Consider the following 15,393-nt stretch of genomic DNA (forward strand, 5'->3'; position numbering starts at 1 on the left):
AAACATGAAGACAGAGTTCCAGGAGCCACTGGAGACTAGATTTCAGAAAGAATGTGCTTGTGGGATCCCATTCACCATTGGGTCCAAGAGAATGCAAATGAGGTTTTGAGCTGTGTTGGACTTCCCATGGAACCTAAGGGCCACAGGAATGACAGGAAAGTGTTTGGGAGGACACTGAAGAAGAGGCTTCACAAATAATGATTAGACTATGTGCCCAAATTGTGACAATAGAAGGGATCACTGCAGTTATTTCAAGAAGAAAGAAATAATGTGTAGATATGGATCTGTACATCCACAGGACTGGCTTTGAAAAATGTGAACTACCCTAATAACTTTCCAGGAATGTTGGCTTGTGGAAATACAGTGACTTTAGTGTTGATGATCAAGCACTTTTGCACCTCATGCTCCCAGTTACATTAGTAATTGATCAAAGACAAGGCAGTGAGTGCAGAAATTTCCTGTTTTTGTGGTTCTTGTAAAAACCTTTAGATTTCAGCACAGGACACTTCTGAGAATGTTCTGGGCACCTCTGAGAAAACACTAATAGATGCAGAATCTATATAGTGTAGCACAAACTCACAGAAACAACTAATTCAATATAGTTCTATATTTAATGTTGTTCAGCCACAGAGCAACACCACTGCAGCGTGGAAAATCACTGGCAGACTTACAAGGATATGCATATTACCCAGTATGACAGAAGCAAAGGATGAAAAATTACTCTTGGACTTCTGCAAAGAGTAAGGAAGTCAAAACAAGCACAAATTTGTAGAAATACAAAACTTTATCATGGTTTAGACACAGATGTTTTAGAATTTGGAAAGGTCATCATAAACTACAAAACCTACAGAAATGTCACTTCCTTGAAATGAGCTAAACACAAAGAAACATTTTATAAAGAAATTGGAAGCTTCTGCTCAGCCTCTTAAAGCAAATGAAAAACTAGCTGTTGGCACAGAAGAGTGAAGCAAAGGGTAAACCAACTGAAGAATAAAAGTCTTCATGGACTGATCTCTTTTTTTTCAGACTGTATGTGAAAGCAATTTAACAGGTGAAGACTTGAACATATTTGAAGATACATACTTTACCAGATGAAAACCAGAAGACAGCTGAAATGGCCAACAGACCAGCTGAAGCCTGTTGATCCTGTAGTAACAACATAAAATGCTAGGTTTAGTTGCTCTACGGGTTGGAGTGCATTGTAGTTACCTTTGATAATACAGCTCTTTTCATATATGCCCTCTCTTTGGTATCTCTGTCCCACACTGGCTCTTTAGTTTTTATCACCTCATGGCAGAGTTTCTTACTTTATTCCATTTATTACTAGTGCAAGACTAGTGAGCAGAGTCCAGCTGTCTGCTGCATGGCATTGTCATGGATTGTCTTTGTAAAAAACAGAGGAGAGGAAGCAAAAATATAAGTTAATGGAAGAATTTAGTTGGGTGGACAGATGTAAGGGGCCATTATCTCCAATATGTTATGAAAAAAGGTCCAGCAAGGTGCAATTCAATGCCTGGATGTGAGGACAAAAGGAGTCATGAGCGTGGAAGAGTTAATTTTGGGGAGAAGATGGTCTCCTTCACCGTAATCAGTTAACTTCAGTTAACCTGACTGATCTAAGTGTTTTTTAATATGGATTTTTTTTTTTGAACCATTACATTGAACATCAAGAGGCTTTTTTATTAGCTCAGCTGCTTTCCTTTCCTGGAATCTTCCCAAATTAACCTCTCTTGAGGACATAATTTCCATAGTACACCACACTCAAACCAGAAGATGAGTACTAACCTCCAATAATTCAGCAGATCTGGCTGGATTTTGGATTTTTTTTAACAGGCCAGCATAATTCCCTAAAGACTGAAAACATGTAAAGCAAAGCATAAGAGTCATAACAGACCTAAAAGCTTGCTGTTACTGTTATCACACTTGCTCTGCTCAGCTACCAGCAGCTGCTGTGACCAGGGCTCCCACTCATGGGCATAGGCAGCATTGGTGGCAGTAGAAGTCACTCTTGGCTCTAAGCCTGCTCCGTCTTATGACAGGACACATACCTCAGTGTTTTCTCTCCCACTTTCTTTGTGTATTTATACCCACAGACAGAATTTTTTACCCTTCTGGAGACTGATTGAGGGGTTGCCCACAGGGAGCTGCTCTCTGAACACTTCAGTTTGGTTCTCATCCTGTCAATCCTTCCACAATGTCAAGCAAAGCCTTCAACTTTGGAAATCCTCTCCAGCCCAGCTAACTCTACTTCAGCAGGGTGGATTGACCTGTTCTCTCCCCTGCCTTCACATTTCCTTGGCTGGGAATTCAGCCTTATCTGCCAGGTTCATTAAACACACTCTGCCGTCCTTAATCCAAGAGTACTCAAGGCTCCAGCGATATTGTTAAATCTTTGAAAATGTGAAAAACAACCTACTTTGAAAACAGCTGCAAGTGTAACTTGTCTCCCAGCCTTATAGATTTGCTTTTGCTCTTTTAACTCCTCTGCATCTCATTCCTGCTATTACCTTGCACAGGCTTTTACTTGACCTTTCCTTTTGCTTTTCTGTGAAACCCTTTATAACTGGGGAGCTTTGGCTTCTGCGTGTGCACAGGCAGCAAACCATGAGCGAGAAGGATAAAATGGTCATGTTTAACATTTGTAAAGAGTAATTCAGATATACTTTCTGCCTGTCACCTCATCTACACTCCTTCTTATAGCACATTTGCCCTAACATTTCCACAGTTCTGAAGCAGCTTGGAGAGCTGGATGGCTCAAACAGTTGAAGTTGCTAGACTTGGCACTATTCCTTGTAGATCCACAGTCCTCAGTCGTCCAAGGACAGCTGCCCTGGCAGCGTGTTCTGCTACCCAGGGTGACTCCCTCCAATAAACCAACCTCTCCACACTCGGGGATGCTGTCCACAGAGAGTTGTCCTAGACCTGGCACTGAGGTTCTCCCAGCCCAAAGCCCACCTGCCAGAGCAAGAGTGGGCAACAAACACTTGCCCATCACCATCAGCACATGCTGCTCTTTAGAGAGCTGTTGCCAGCCTTAATAAGGACTTCGGACACATGGATGACAGCATTAACAGAAATGAAACATGCAAACCTTTCCCACCCAACTAATTAGCTGCTCATCCACTTTTTTGGATGGTTTTGAAAAACCCATCTCTGAGTCTTAAAAACATCTTCACAATGAAACCAGCAGTGGCAATCCAGAATAAAACCCCAACCCTACAATGTGCTGATGTTCTCCCTTCAGCATCATGGATGACAAAAGAAAGGTTGTAAGAAACTTGGAGAAAAGCCATAATGTGTCAACACTATCAAGAAAGACAAATGCCTCCCAGTAACCATGGGCACTGGAGATGGCGTAGGGCAGAACGAGAGTTCCCTCATCTGTCTGCTGTGCAAATCACATTACTGGAGCTGAGGATCAGGGGTCAGGGGAGGTTTGGATTGTATATTAGGAAAAATTTCTTCATTGAAAGAGTGGTGAAGCATTGGAACAGGCTGCCCAAGGAAGTGGTGGAGTCTCCTTTTCTGGAGGTGTTCAGAAAACTTGTAGACATGGTACTATATAACATGGTTTAGCAAGCGCGGTGGTGTTGGGCTGACAATTGGGCTGAATGATCTTAAAGGTCTTTTCCAACCTTAATGACCTATGATGCATAGTCTGATGTCTTCATAGGGTACTAGGATGCATTCTGTGTGCTCATATCAGAGCCCCGTGCAGCTCCCTAGGGGCATGCCTATTATGTCAGAGATAAATCCTCCTCCATGGGGCCCCTCATACAAGGTCCCCAGGACAATTCTGCCACCCAACGCTCAGCTGGGGCTGTGCGATGCTTTTGGGTTTGGCTGCCCGAGATGCCACCCTCCCCAACCTGCCACCACTGGACCTGGGAGACAATGCAGCTCTCAGGGTGGCACTGGCTGAGGAGCCACCAAGCTGCCCTGCCCATCCTGTCGGGCTGTTGAGCCTGGAGGAGACTGAGGGGAGACCTCATCACAATTTACAGCCTCCTCACAAGGGACTGAGAAAGAGCAGGTGCCGATCTCTTCTCTCTGGCGACCAACGGTAGGACCCAAAGGAATTGCAGGAAGATGTGCCAGGTTTAGGCTGGATATTAGGAAGAGGTTCTTCACCTAGAGGGTGGTGGAGCACTGGAACACCTCCCCAGGGAAGCAGTCGTGGCACCCACCCTAACAATACTCAAGAAGCAGTTGCACAGTGTCCACAGGCACACAGTGTGAAGGTTGGGGTTGTCCTATGCAGGGACTTGAGTCGGACTAGATGATCGTTGAGACCCCACCTGGAGTATTGTGTCCAGTTCTGAAATCCCCAACGTAGGAAGGATACAGAGCTGTTTGAACAGGTCCAGAGGAGGGCTACAAGGATGATCAGAGGGCTGGAGCACCTCCCATACGAGGACAGGCTGAGAGAGTTGGGGTTGCTCAGCCTGGAGAAGGCTCAGAGAAGACCTTACAGTGAACTTCAAGTATCTGAAGGGGCTACAGGAAAGCTGGGGAGTGGCTTCTTACAAGAGCATGGAGTGATAAGGATGAGGGGAACGGCTTTAAATTGTAACGGGAAAGATTTAGACTAGACATTAGGAAGGAATTCTTCACAATGACGGTGGAGAGACACTGGCACAGGTCGCCCAGAGAAGTCGTGGCTGCCCCATCCCTGGAAGTGTTCAAGGCCGGGCGGGATGAGACTTCGAGCAGCCTGATCCGGTGGGAGGTGTTCCTGCCCGTGGCAGGGGGGCTGGAACCGAGTGATCTGCAAGCTCCCTTCCCACTCAGCCCATTTCACGACTACACGATGACTCCACTCCCCCCCCCGCCCCCCTGTCCCGCCCCCCTCCCCCCGGCGGTGCCGGCTCCGGCAGCCCCGCCCCCCGCCCCGCCCCGCGCGCAGGCGCCGCCGCTGCCCGCGCAGGCGCCGTCGGGGCGGGCAGAGGGTCCGGAGCGGAGCCGCGGCGGCCGCTGCCCGGGCGCCGTTCGCAGCGGGGGTTGGCGCGGTGGGGATGAGCCTCCGCCCGGCCCGAGCAAGGGGACGCGGGCGGAGCAGGGGCTGCGGGCCCCCGGCGGCGTCCCCGTGTCTGCCCCGCAGCCCAGCGGCCGCCGAGATCGGGCAGAGCCGCCGCCGCTGCTGCTGAGCCGCCCGCTCGGGCCCTCGCTGGCCCCGGGGCGAGGGGGGCGCGCAGGTAGCGGGGCGGGCGAACCCCGGGGGGGCGGGCGCTGGTGGGGCAGCCCGGCCCCCCCCCGCCCCGCGCTGCCTTCCCTCTCCGCCTGCTCCTGCCTCCTCCCTCCTATCACGCCCTTCCCTGCGCCTCCGCTCTCCTCTCCCCACCTGCCGCGGCTCCTCAGCCCCCTGCCCTGCACTGAGCTGCCTCTCCCCCTGTCCCTCTGCCCTCTTCCCCCCCACTGCCTTCCTCCTCCTCGTGCCCTGCTCTGCTGTCCTCCCCCTGCCCTGTCCTCCTTCCTCCCCTCCTATCCCTCCTCCTCCTCCTCCCCCTGCCCTGCTCTGCCCCCCTTCTCCTCCCTCTCCTCTTCCCCCGCCCCGCGCTGCCTCCAGGCTCGGTGCCCGCGGGGAGGATGCTGCAGCCGCCCCCCGGTCCCGCGGCGGTGCCGAGCCGGGGCAGGACCGCCCCCCGCCGGGGCTGAGCCGTGCCCCGCGGGGCCGCGGTGTGTAGAGCGGCGGGATGACCGCCCCGGCCCTGCTGCCGCTCTCCGGGCGGAGGCTGCCCCCGCTGAACCTGGGGGGCTCCGCCTTCCCGCACCACAGGGCTACCTTGAGACTCTCCGAGAAATTTATCCTGCTCCTTATTCTGAGTGCCTTCATCACCCTGTGCTTCGGGGCGTTCTTCTTCCTCCCCGACTCCTCGAAGCACAAGCGCTTCGACCTGGGTTTGGAGGATGTGCTCATTCCCCACGTGGACACCAGCAGAGGCGGCAAGGACCTCGGCGGCTTCCTCATCCACGGGCAGGGGCACGACGAGCACCGGCACAGGTAGGTGGGAGCGGGACGGGCTCCTTTCTCCGGCATCCTCACCTCTTCCCCAACTTCTGAGCGCTCACCTCGTGCCCTCCAGCTGCCACGCTGCCTTCTTTCTTAGCCTTCTGGTTAGCGAGGAGCTGGGAGGATGAATAGGAGCTCTTCTGTGGCTTGTTTTATCTTCTCACCCTGGCTAATTCCCTGCATCAGCCGTGGGAAGAAGGGAGTTAAGTTATGGCATTCGTGGGGACAGTATGTGTGACTGAGAAGCTACTGCATCTTTTCTATAGCTTTTATGTGCTTGCCTAAAACAGCTGCTTGTTGATGAATAGTGTAGCGAGAACTTTGATCTGACAAAGACTTCATGCTGCGACCCAGAGGCTGTCAGCGTACGACGTGCAGGACACAGAAGTAGTGTGGATGGCACAATTGCCTTTTGTGGCCCTTAAAAACCCTTCTCCTAGTGTTATTCTAGATAATCGGAGATGCTGGTGGCTGCGTTTCCTTAATTGTGTTTGCCGGTGTAAAGAAATTGGAGATAAAATAGTAGTTAAGAGTAACTAGGACAAGTCACGCTGTTAGCTTTTTGGGGCCACCTAGAGCTTTGTTCGGTGCAAGCCTCTACGTGTTCAAGGCTGGGTCAGGTGAAGTTAACTCTTAAAAACTTAAATGAGGGTTATACAGCGTGTATGCTTCTAACATACTTTAATCGCTTAACTCCTACCCTAATGCCTGGGTCACAGAGAAACTGGCCGTCAAAGATGTGTAAAATGTGGTGATGATGGGTGGTAAAATCTCTGCTTTCCATACTCAAGTTAGCAATACAGTGAAATTTAAAGAAAGATTATTTCTGATGATAATGTTTCTTTGAGAACAGTTAAAAAGATATCCTGTTGACATGATGTAAGAATTATTTAAAGGTTAATTGTGCCAGATTAAAAGGAGAGAGGGTAAGATTGACTCTTTTAATCTCTTATGATTTATGAGTACTATGGCATTTTTCCTTAAGGTATCTTTACTGTTGAATGTCTTGGGGCAGTTACCATGAGCTCTTTCTCCCTAACTGAAAGGGCATGGATGCTTAATATTTAACAGGGACTTCTTTTGTTTATGATGTTAATTGCTGATGTGGTTAAATGTTGCGCAAAACATAGGTGTAGACACTGTCTAATAGGCCTTTGAAGTTATCTTTTGCTGTCTCTTTTTCTGATGTGATCTTCTTTCTTAGCTTCCCCAGTCACTGTACATGCAGTCAAAATTGGGTTCTAAAACAGAAGGCAGGTGAAACTAAAAGAAGAGTTCAGAAATTCTCATAACTCCAGCTATGGCTGTGGTACCTTGTGTTGTCTAGTAGGTGGGCTGTGGAAAAAAGGAATTTGTCGATAGTGACGGTTCTGGAGTGATGCTCTTGCATAACCTACTGATGTAGATTGGCTTTGGGTTTCCTCTGTAAGTATAATTAATGAGGCTACATCTTTAGGAAAAAATTCTTCACAGAAAGGGTCATTGGGCACTGGAACAGGCTGCCCAGGGAGGTGGTTGAGTCACCTTCCCTGGAGGTGTTTAAGGCATGGGTGGACGAGGTGCTGAGGGGCATGGTTTAGTGTTTGATAGGAATGGTTGGACTCGATGATCCAGTGGGTCTCTTCCAACCTGGTTATGCTATGATTCTATGAAGTGGTACTATTTTTGTCTGTCATGTGGAGGTAAGCAATAACTTACAACTGTCAGAGCTAAATGCATTTTCTTGTTTGGGATTTGTTCTTAAAAGAGAGGGTATCCTGTCATCAGTTAACTCTTCTATGGTTCCTCCACAAGCTGTGAAAGTGTGTACCTCTTATCCACTCCCTCACCTGAAAATGTCCCTGTAGTTTTTTATGACTGCCTTTTGAGTTGTTATTTGAGCAAGAATAGATGTTCCTATTGTTTTAGTTGTGCAAACCATGGGATTTCTCCAAGCATGTCTTAATTACTAAAACAGCCTGCCTGCTTAACTTGCTTGTCAGACACTTATTTGAATGCCACCATATGCGTTGTGAAGCAAGGTTACGTGCTTTATTTTTGGAGCAACTTTTTTGGCTTATAACCATATAGTCTTATCAAGAGGCTATTTGCTAGCTTGGAGCTGATGTGGTGACTTGTTTTCCTTAAAAGAAAACACCTGTTGCCATTTTTGTTGCTGAGTTCTGCTCCTGGGTTGCAGGGACATTGACAGACAGTATTTTGAGAAAATACAGGATCATCAGTAGTGAATCCTAGATTATTTGTTATCACAGTTTGAGATGGAAAACCTTCTTCAGCTTACTATTGAGGAGCAAAATCAAGTGTCAGCTACTGTTATTCGGATGGTACCGAGGAGTTATGGTAGAAAAGATCAAGAGAAATTAACCTACTGATAATAAAAAGGAGGATGTGGTCTAGGATGTGAAATGTGATGATGGATTGACAAGCTGTATTTCCAAGAATTGTGGCACTTCAGAAGAAATTTCATCAAAGGCCATTCATATGGAGTGTACACTTGATAAGTAAGTGACAGATGTGTTGATTTAGTGACCGAGGGAAAGTGTTACTTACGTGAATGCTGGTATTGACATCTATCAAGTGATAAAGAGCTCATAGCATTATTATGCTGCTCCTTTGGTATGAAGGCCATAATAATTCAATGCTTGTTTCCTTAAGTTTTGAGCTTTGTAGGCTATTGGAGGATATTCATGTTTCTGTGCTCTAGCAAAATACAGCAATGGTTGAGCTGGTTATCACGCAGCAAGGCTTACGTGTTGGATGTACTAACAGTTGATACTCATTTTTGGGTGTTCATTTCACAAGTAAGCTCTTCATGTGCACTTGCAGAATAATGCATGGGGAGTGGGTTAGTAATGTTGCAAGGGTGTACTGCAGAATTTTGTGCCTGGGAGGAAAGAGTGTGGAAAGGACCAGTGCAGGCCTTGTGGTTATATGTACTTGCACATGTTTTGTAAGAAATGGATTTCATTTCCCAAAGACTAATAGATCTCCATCTCAAATAGGATATTGCTGAGACTTTGGGATGAGAGCAGCACAGTTTTGAAGATGCATCTTGCCAAACAAATTTGTGCATCATTCATTTTTTTATGTGGTTTTAGGTAACTTGTCACTTCTCCCAAACTTCTGCATCTCCCTTGTCAAGTAGAAACACTTTAAGATGTTTCTCACTGCCCAGTTACTTTCCAGCTATCTTGGGAACCTTGTTCTTCAGAGCCAGATCTGAAAGATAGCTTCGGAACCAAACCAAAACATTCTTATGGTTTCTTGGCATCTAATGTAAATGAGTGAGAATGCAGATGCCCTATAATCTCCTGGCTTTATTGGATTTTTTTAAAAAGAAGATTATCTCTAATATGAAAATTGAGCAGACCTGTTCCTTCAATGGTGGGTCAAGCTAGCTGCTCTTTATATTACTTGACAAAAGTTAAGATTGTTTCTGTGGTAAAAGTCTACTAATCTTGGAGGCAATTAATAATGTAATTTTATGAGCTCAAAACTGCAAAGCCACCTTGTAACAGCACTTGGGCTACTATTGTGCCGACATTTCAGTCCTTCAGAATTTGCAAAGCAGTATCTTTAGCGCTTAAATTCCTGTGCGTTGCTTCAAGTCATAATTCCTGCCTATGCTTAAAAAAAATCCACCAACCCTCATGTCATCAGGCTGGTAACAGGTACTGCTAATACAACCGAGCACCTCAACTGCCTTGGCCTCTATGTGTGAGTCAGCATAGGTCAGTGTAAATTGTGCCTTTGACTTTGTTTCTGCGAAGTATTGACTACTGTCTTATATGAAGATAGAAGCTCAGCAGTCTGATGTGACCAGTTGTGGATCAGCAGCTGTATGACGATAGTCTAAAAGTGCTCTTTCTTATGTTGTTCAATATATGGGTGTCTCTACAGCAGTGGCAGCTGCTGTCTCTGTTCTTAGGACAGCAGCTAAGAATTCTGAAGAGCTTTCAGTCTTAATTTCTTTTAGGTCCTGCTTTTTTTTTTTCTTTTTCAGAAACATGAAAGGCTAAATAAACTTGAGTCTAGATGGCTTAATTAGCTGTAGTCAAAGCAGGCAAAGGAGATAATTTAACCTGTGTTACTCAGTGGGATAAGTGTCTCCTGTCATCCTCTGCCATGCCATCAAGTATAACAGTGCATAAAACTCTGCTTTTCCTTTCCCACTTTTGCTTAAGGCCTAGCTCATTAGTGTAGTTAAGAGTATTTGCTATTGTGATTCAGAGAACCTGATTTTTTGTTTAAAAATCAGGAGCCTCTGTAGTGTCTGGGCCCCAACTTCTACTCTGTTCAAATTTTCATTCTGTGAAATTGCGCCTGTCTTCAGAGTAGACTCTGCAGTCTCTCTGAAGTGTGGCACTGAGTTTAACGTGAGGTGCTTGCTCTAGAAGCAAGGTTTTTTTAGGGTGCAATGCATGAGACATGCAGGTCCTCACGGTGACACCTATGGAGCTGAAGAGGGCAGGAACATGTTCCAAGTCAGGGGTCGGAAGCATTTGTCTAGGGCAGAGATGTCAGAACTTTCTGGTGTTAGTCTTCAACTGTTGAAGCTACTGCATTTTTTTTATCTGGAGACTTCTCAGTTGGAGTTTTTAGTAGCCATGTGCCATTCTCTATTCTGGACTCCATTCTGACAAATGATGCTGGTACTTGAAGATTTACGAGTTTGATTTTTCTTGACTTCTTCTGGAGCCCCCACATTATACTCTTAAACTCAATTTGAGTTTCTCCTGAAGCTGTACTGGACTGTTAGAGAGGTACCCTCTTCCATTATTTCTAAGGTTCTGCTGGAATTAGTGCATTGTGTTGTAGGCAGAGAAATGCTTTCATCTTTGAATTACAAAATGCAAATTCTAGACCATCTGTCTAGATGTCCTCCCTCCTTCCCCCCATCTGCTGAACAGCCTACATGATACGGAGAGTGCTGCTTTCTTCAAGTTATCTTGCTCTACTCTAGTTTGTCAAAGTATTTCCTGTGTTATGAAAGACAGGAGTCGAAAGCTGGTGTTCTCTAGTTTTTATCCTTTCCATTTTTTAAAAAAAAAGTTTTAACTTGTTGGCTTTCTGCATGATCTACACGTTGTCTCCATGCTAGAAAACCATCAGGCGTGGGAAAACTGCAGAAAGTCTGCTGGCTGGATGTGGGCCAGCTAGTGGGTGGGAGGCAGTAGCATTTTAGTTCATTTGGAATTTTGTAGATTAAAATCTCAAAAGAACTTCAGCATAAATGTGGGTTGCTTGATGATGGTAGCAGTGTAGGCAATAGTAAGCAGCATAGCTTGTTGTGGGCATATTGCAGGATGAGAGTTCTCCTGTCTCCTGATCCTCTAGGTTTCCTGTAGTAAATACAAGCACCTCAATCCTACTCAGCTAGTTCAGAGATATGGGGGTTTGCTTCATTACAACAAATGTATGTAAAACTAATTACAAGTTTGGTGACATCATGTGTTGTATGTGTACATGTTTTTGTAACAGTTGAACTGAGACTGAAGATGAGCAAAGAGGAAAACTTTTGTAATGCCTTTTCTTCTCTTTTTACGTCCTTCCCAAAGAAGCCTATAAAGTCCAAAACATGGTCAGTGCTTTTATTCCACTGCCCTCCACGTTCCTTATTGCAGCGCTCGGTGTTGAGAAAAGTCTGGTGTGATGGCTAGGCGGCTGTCTGTCACAGCAGAACAAAGTGGTTAAACTCAGGCTAACAAAGTTGGAACTTGAGGGCGTGTGTTTGGATATAGCTTTTGTGATATATTCTTTTCCCTTCTTTTCCAGTTGCAGTTTCAAGTAAGTGCTATCATCTGTCTTAATTCAGTAACTAGAGAATCAGCTTATTACTAAACTTCAGAGTTCTGTTGCAAGTTAACAGTTTGTGGGGAGAGGAGCTTTCAATAGGCCAATGAGGCAGTAAAGCCAAGAAGGGAAGAATAAGTACCCTGCTGCCTAAACATTGAAATAAAAAGTCTGAGGGCTCTAAATGTCCTGTATGATTGTAACTTTTCCAAAGTTCCTGCATTTATAGTGTAGTTATTTACCTCTTATTTGATCAATAGGACTTCTGCTATTTGTCTTCAAAATCAAAAAATAGGTTTTACTTTATTATCTTACTGTACTGAAAGTGAATATGCTTATTCATGGAAGGTGGCAATACTGGTAAAAGCTTTGAGAACTACTAAATTCTTGTAGTTTATATTTGTTTATAAAACTTTTAGGCTTTTGATTACTTTTGTCTTTATATTGTTGTCTGATCTAGTGTCCTGTACAGATAAAGACCTGTTGGTCCTGTATTACTTGTATTATTTAGTATCTGAAGATTAAAAAAAATAGGTGAGAATTTTTCCTGGTAACTTCCATTCTTGTTTTTTGAGTATCAGCCAGGTACAATGATGTGTTTCTAAAACAAAAAATAAAATAATTGATAAGATATGTTAAAATTTACTTATTAACCATCTTTGCTAAGCTGGAAACTGCTTTTTTTTAAAAGTATCTTTAGCTTTGCCTCTTAAACAAATAAGGTTTACGTGTCTGTGCTGTATGCTTACCTGTAGCACTCACTGACCTTGTTCTGTTTTCACATCTCTCTTTCTCCCCTGTATCTATCAGCAGCAAAGTTTGATCTGTCCAAATAAGTATGGGTTTGTATCTTATCTGACTGCTAGGTGAAGGAGAAAGACCTTAATTAGGGACAGTGCTGAAGGAGGCATCACAGCTATGTGCCCAAGAGTAATTTGTGATACTTGGTCAGCTGCTAGTTGGTCTGTGCAGGTGTAACACTGAACCAGCCATAGCAGTGTCCTCTGTGCTTCACAGAAGGATAGTTGGAAATTAATGCTGTGGCAGGGAAGAATGATTTTATGGGATGCCAGTAGCAATGGGGTGTGTTATGGAGAGGGTGGGAAACATTGGGGCAGAAAGCCAAAGTCCATTGATATACTAAATATGGGCTATGTTAGTTCTGCTCCTTACAGGCTTTATCTCCTCACAGGATTTATTTGCCCAAATCTTGAATCATATTTATGATTCTATCCTGTTGCCTTATTTTTTTTAAAATGTTCTTATGGTGCAAACCCGTGAACTTGATGACATTGCATTAGGTATTCGGTATTATTTTCATTAATGTTTTATGTGCTTTCTTACTTGTTGGCCACCTCTTAAGCCACCAGAGGATTTTGTAAGTGCGCCCTCACCTCTGCTGTAATGCTGCCGTTGAGGCTTGCAGTGGGTGGGTTGCTGTTTTGCATGATTCTGTTTGAGAGCAAGTTTGAGGTTTTTATTTGGCTTAACATTATGTAATCTGATCAGTATGGCACGGGCAAAATTACAGCTTTAAGGGATGGCATTAAATGGAAGTATTTTTGTGCTGTATAAAGATTTAAGAGCTCTTAAATGAGATTATGTTGTGTCTATTAACACTAGCATGCAGAAATGTTAATTTTCACATTTCCTGTGTTCTGGTAGCAACTTGAAAGAGCTTTTCAAGATGTCATTCATCTTGGCTGTGGTTTAGCACTGTTTGTAGGCCAGCAATGTATTTGCAATTTGCCCAGGCAAACTGCATCAGTAGTTTCTCCCTCTCAGTGATTTGTTACCATTCTTCTCCAGGACTTGCTGACATGTTTTAAATGCTGGAGTGTACAGTCAGGCCACTTAAGAGCAGATGACCGTCAGTGGTAAATCAAACTAATCCGTTTTGCCTTTTATTGGATCAAACTCAATGTGCTCACAAAGGGTAAGGAAAACATCTCATCTGTGGGAGCAGTGTATCCCTTAAATCCTTCAGTGGGAAGGGGAAGATCACATCTGCCATGTTCTTGCTCTGAATATCCTGCCTCTAGAGTTGACTTTCTGGACCGTAAATTTCCCACTTGTTTTCATTACTTTAATGAAATAAAATTTCCTCTGTGCTTTAAAAACAAGACTTAAAAAAATCGCTGCTGCTCTCTGGTCTTGTTTGAGATGGCAAAAGTAGTGGGAAAGATGCTTCTTGGAGGAGTTGTTTTCCTGGATAAGACACAATATTTTGCCCCGCACCCCCCGCGCCTTCTTTTCGTTCCAACAAAAGAGAAAATTCAGTCCTGAAAAAATGATCGTGTGAACTAATTTGACTAAGAATCATGTTTCTAGTGACCTTTTAAATCTCTTAATCAGGTTTATCTTGGAAACACTGAAGACTGTTTAATTCTAAACTTAATAACTGCAGATGATGCAAGCATGTGTCTGTTTTCCCAGTGCTGTAATCACACATCCTTGGTTTCCTAAAGGCATCTGTTCTGCTGTCATTGGCTTATGTTTGAGTGGAAAGTGTTCTCCACATTATTAAGTAACACATGCATTGAATTCTGAGTTGCAATGTACAGTGTTCCAGAGAAGAAAATACCGCGGAGGGATAAGTGGGCTTCTCTGCATCATGGAGTTCTGATGCTATAAGGGGTGTTCAAGGAATTAATATTTCTAGTTTTGTGAATAATTCTTTCTAGAAACACTGGATTCCATAGCAATTAAAATATTAATGGGTCTCACAAACAGCTTTTTTTTGGTGTAAATAGGAAAAGTTAAAACAAATGAGAAGTAGTGCTAAGAATTAAATATTTAACTTCAGTTTTATCCATATATCTTGCATGTTACTTTAACTGGCAGTTCTTACTCTCAACTGTTAGAAATACTGATCTAGGTGCTTCAAAACAGTTTAGTTGGATCTAATAATTGTACACTTTACGTTGGTCCAGATAAGTACAGTGAAAAGTTGGTAGAGTATGAATCTTATGCCTATTTCGATTTGAAATGAATGTGATATGATATGGAATTCACATTCCAGATGATGGAAGGGGAATTTAATGGTGCTGCAATAACTGCCACCCTGATAACTGAGAGATTTTTTTGGTTTGATATCATGTCTGGGAACTTTCTCAATATATTGAGAGTCTGACACCTATGGAAGGATACTTCGGTATCTGTATATGGGATACCCACTTCACTGAGTAGTTTATAGATAATTGGTTGTCACTGCTGTCATTTCAATACTTGCACGTGAAACTTCTGAAACAGTGGTTACTGAGGTGAGTGATAGTGTACTGGAAATTTTTGTGGAGAACTTCCCTTGTGAACTTGGTTCAGCTTTTGCTTGTAGTTATGTTTGTGAACAGAGTGATTGGGAGTGACTCAAAGTTTTATTGGTAACCAAAGGTAGCTCTTCAGAAAAAACGCAAACAAAACACCAACCCCCACCAAAAAAAACTACCCAAACCCAAATATCCTCTCATCACCCCATCATTCTTGGTATTACTTGATGTCAATAAAAACAGCAACAAACCACTGATGGGAGAGAACCAGGAATCTTTCTGACTGGCTTTTACCTGGTACTCTACTGGTGTTGCAGCATTTGA

General features: G+C 44.2%; 1 protein-coding gene across 1 annotated transcript in view; it reads left to right on the top strand.

The window, feature by feature from the left end:
• The first annotated feature begins 5,566 nt into the window (after positions 1-5,566).
• MAN1A2 (mannosidase alpha class 1A member 2) overlaps positions 5,567-15,393 on the top strand; it is a 127,677-nt gene continuing 117,850 nt past the window's right edge. The window contains exon 1 of the mRNA XM_069866321.1: positions 5,567-6,001. Within this exon, the coding sequence (XP_069722422.1) occupies positions 5,694-6,001 (308 nt within the window). The 5' untranslated portion in view covers positions 5,567-5,693. The remainder of the gene's footprint in view (positions 6,002-15,393) is intronic.

This window comes from Phaenicophaeus curvirostris, chromosome 1 (assembly GCF_032191515.1).
Source record: "Phaenicophaeus curvirostris isolate KB17595 chromosome 1, BPBGC_Pcur_1.0, whole genome shotgun sequence".
Taxonomy (NCBI): domain Eukaryota; kingdom Metazoa; phylum Chordata; class Aves; order Cuculiformes; family Cuculidae; genus Phaenicophaeus; species Phaenicophaeus curvirostris.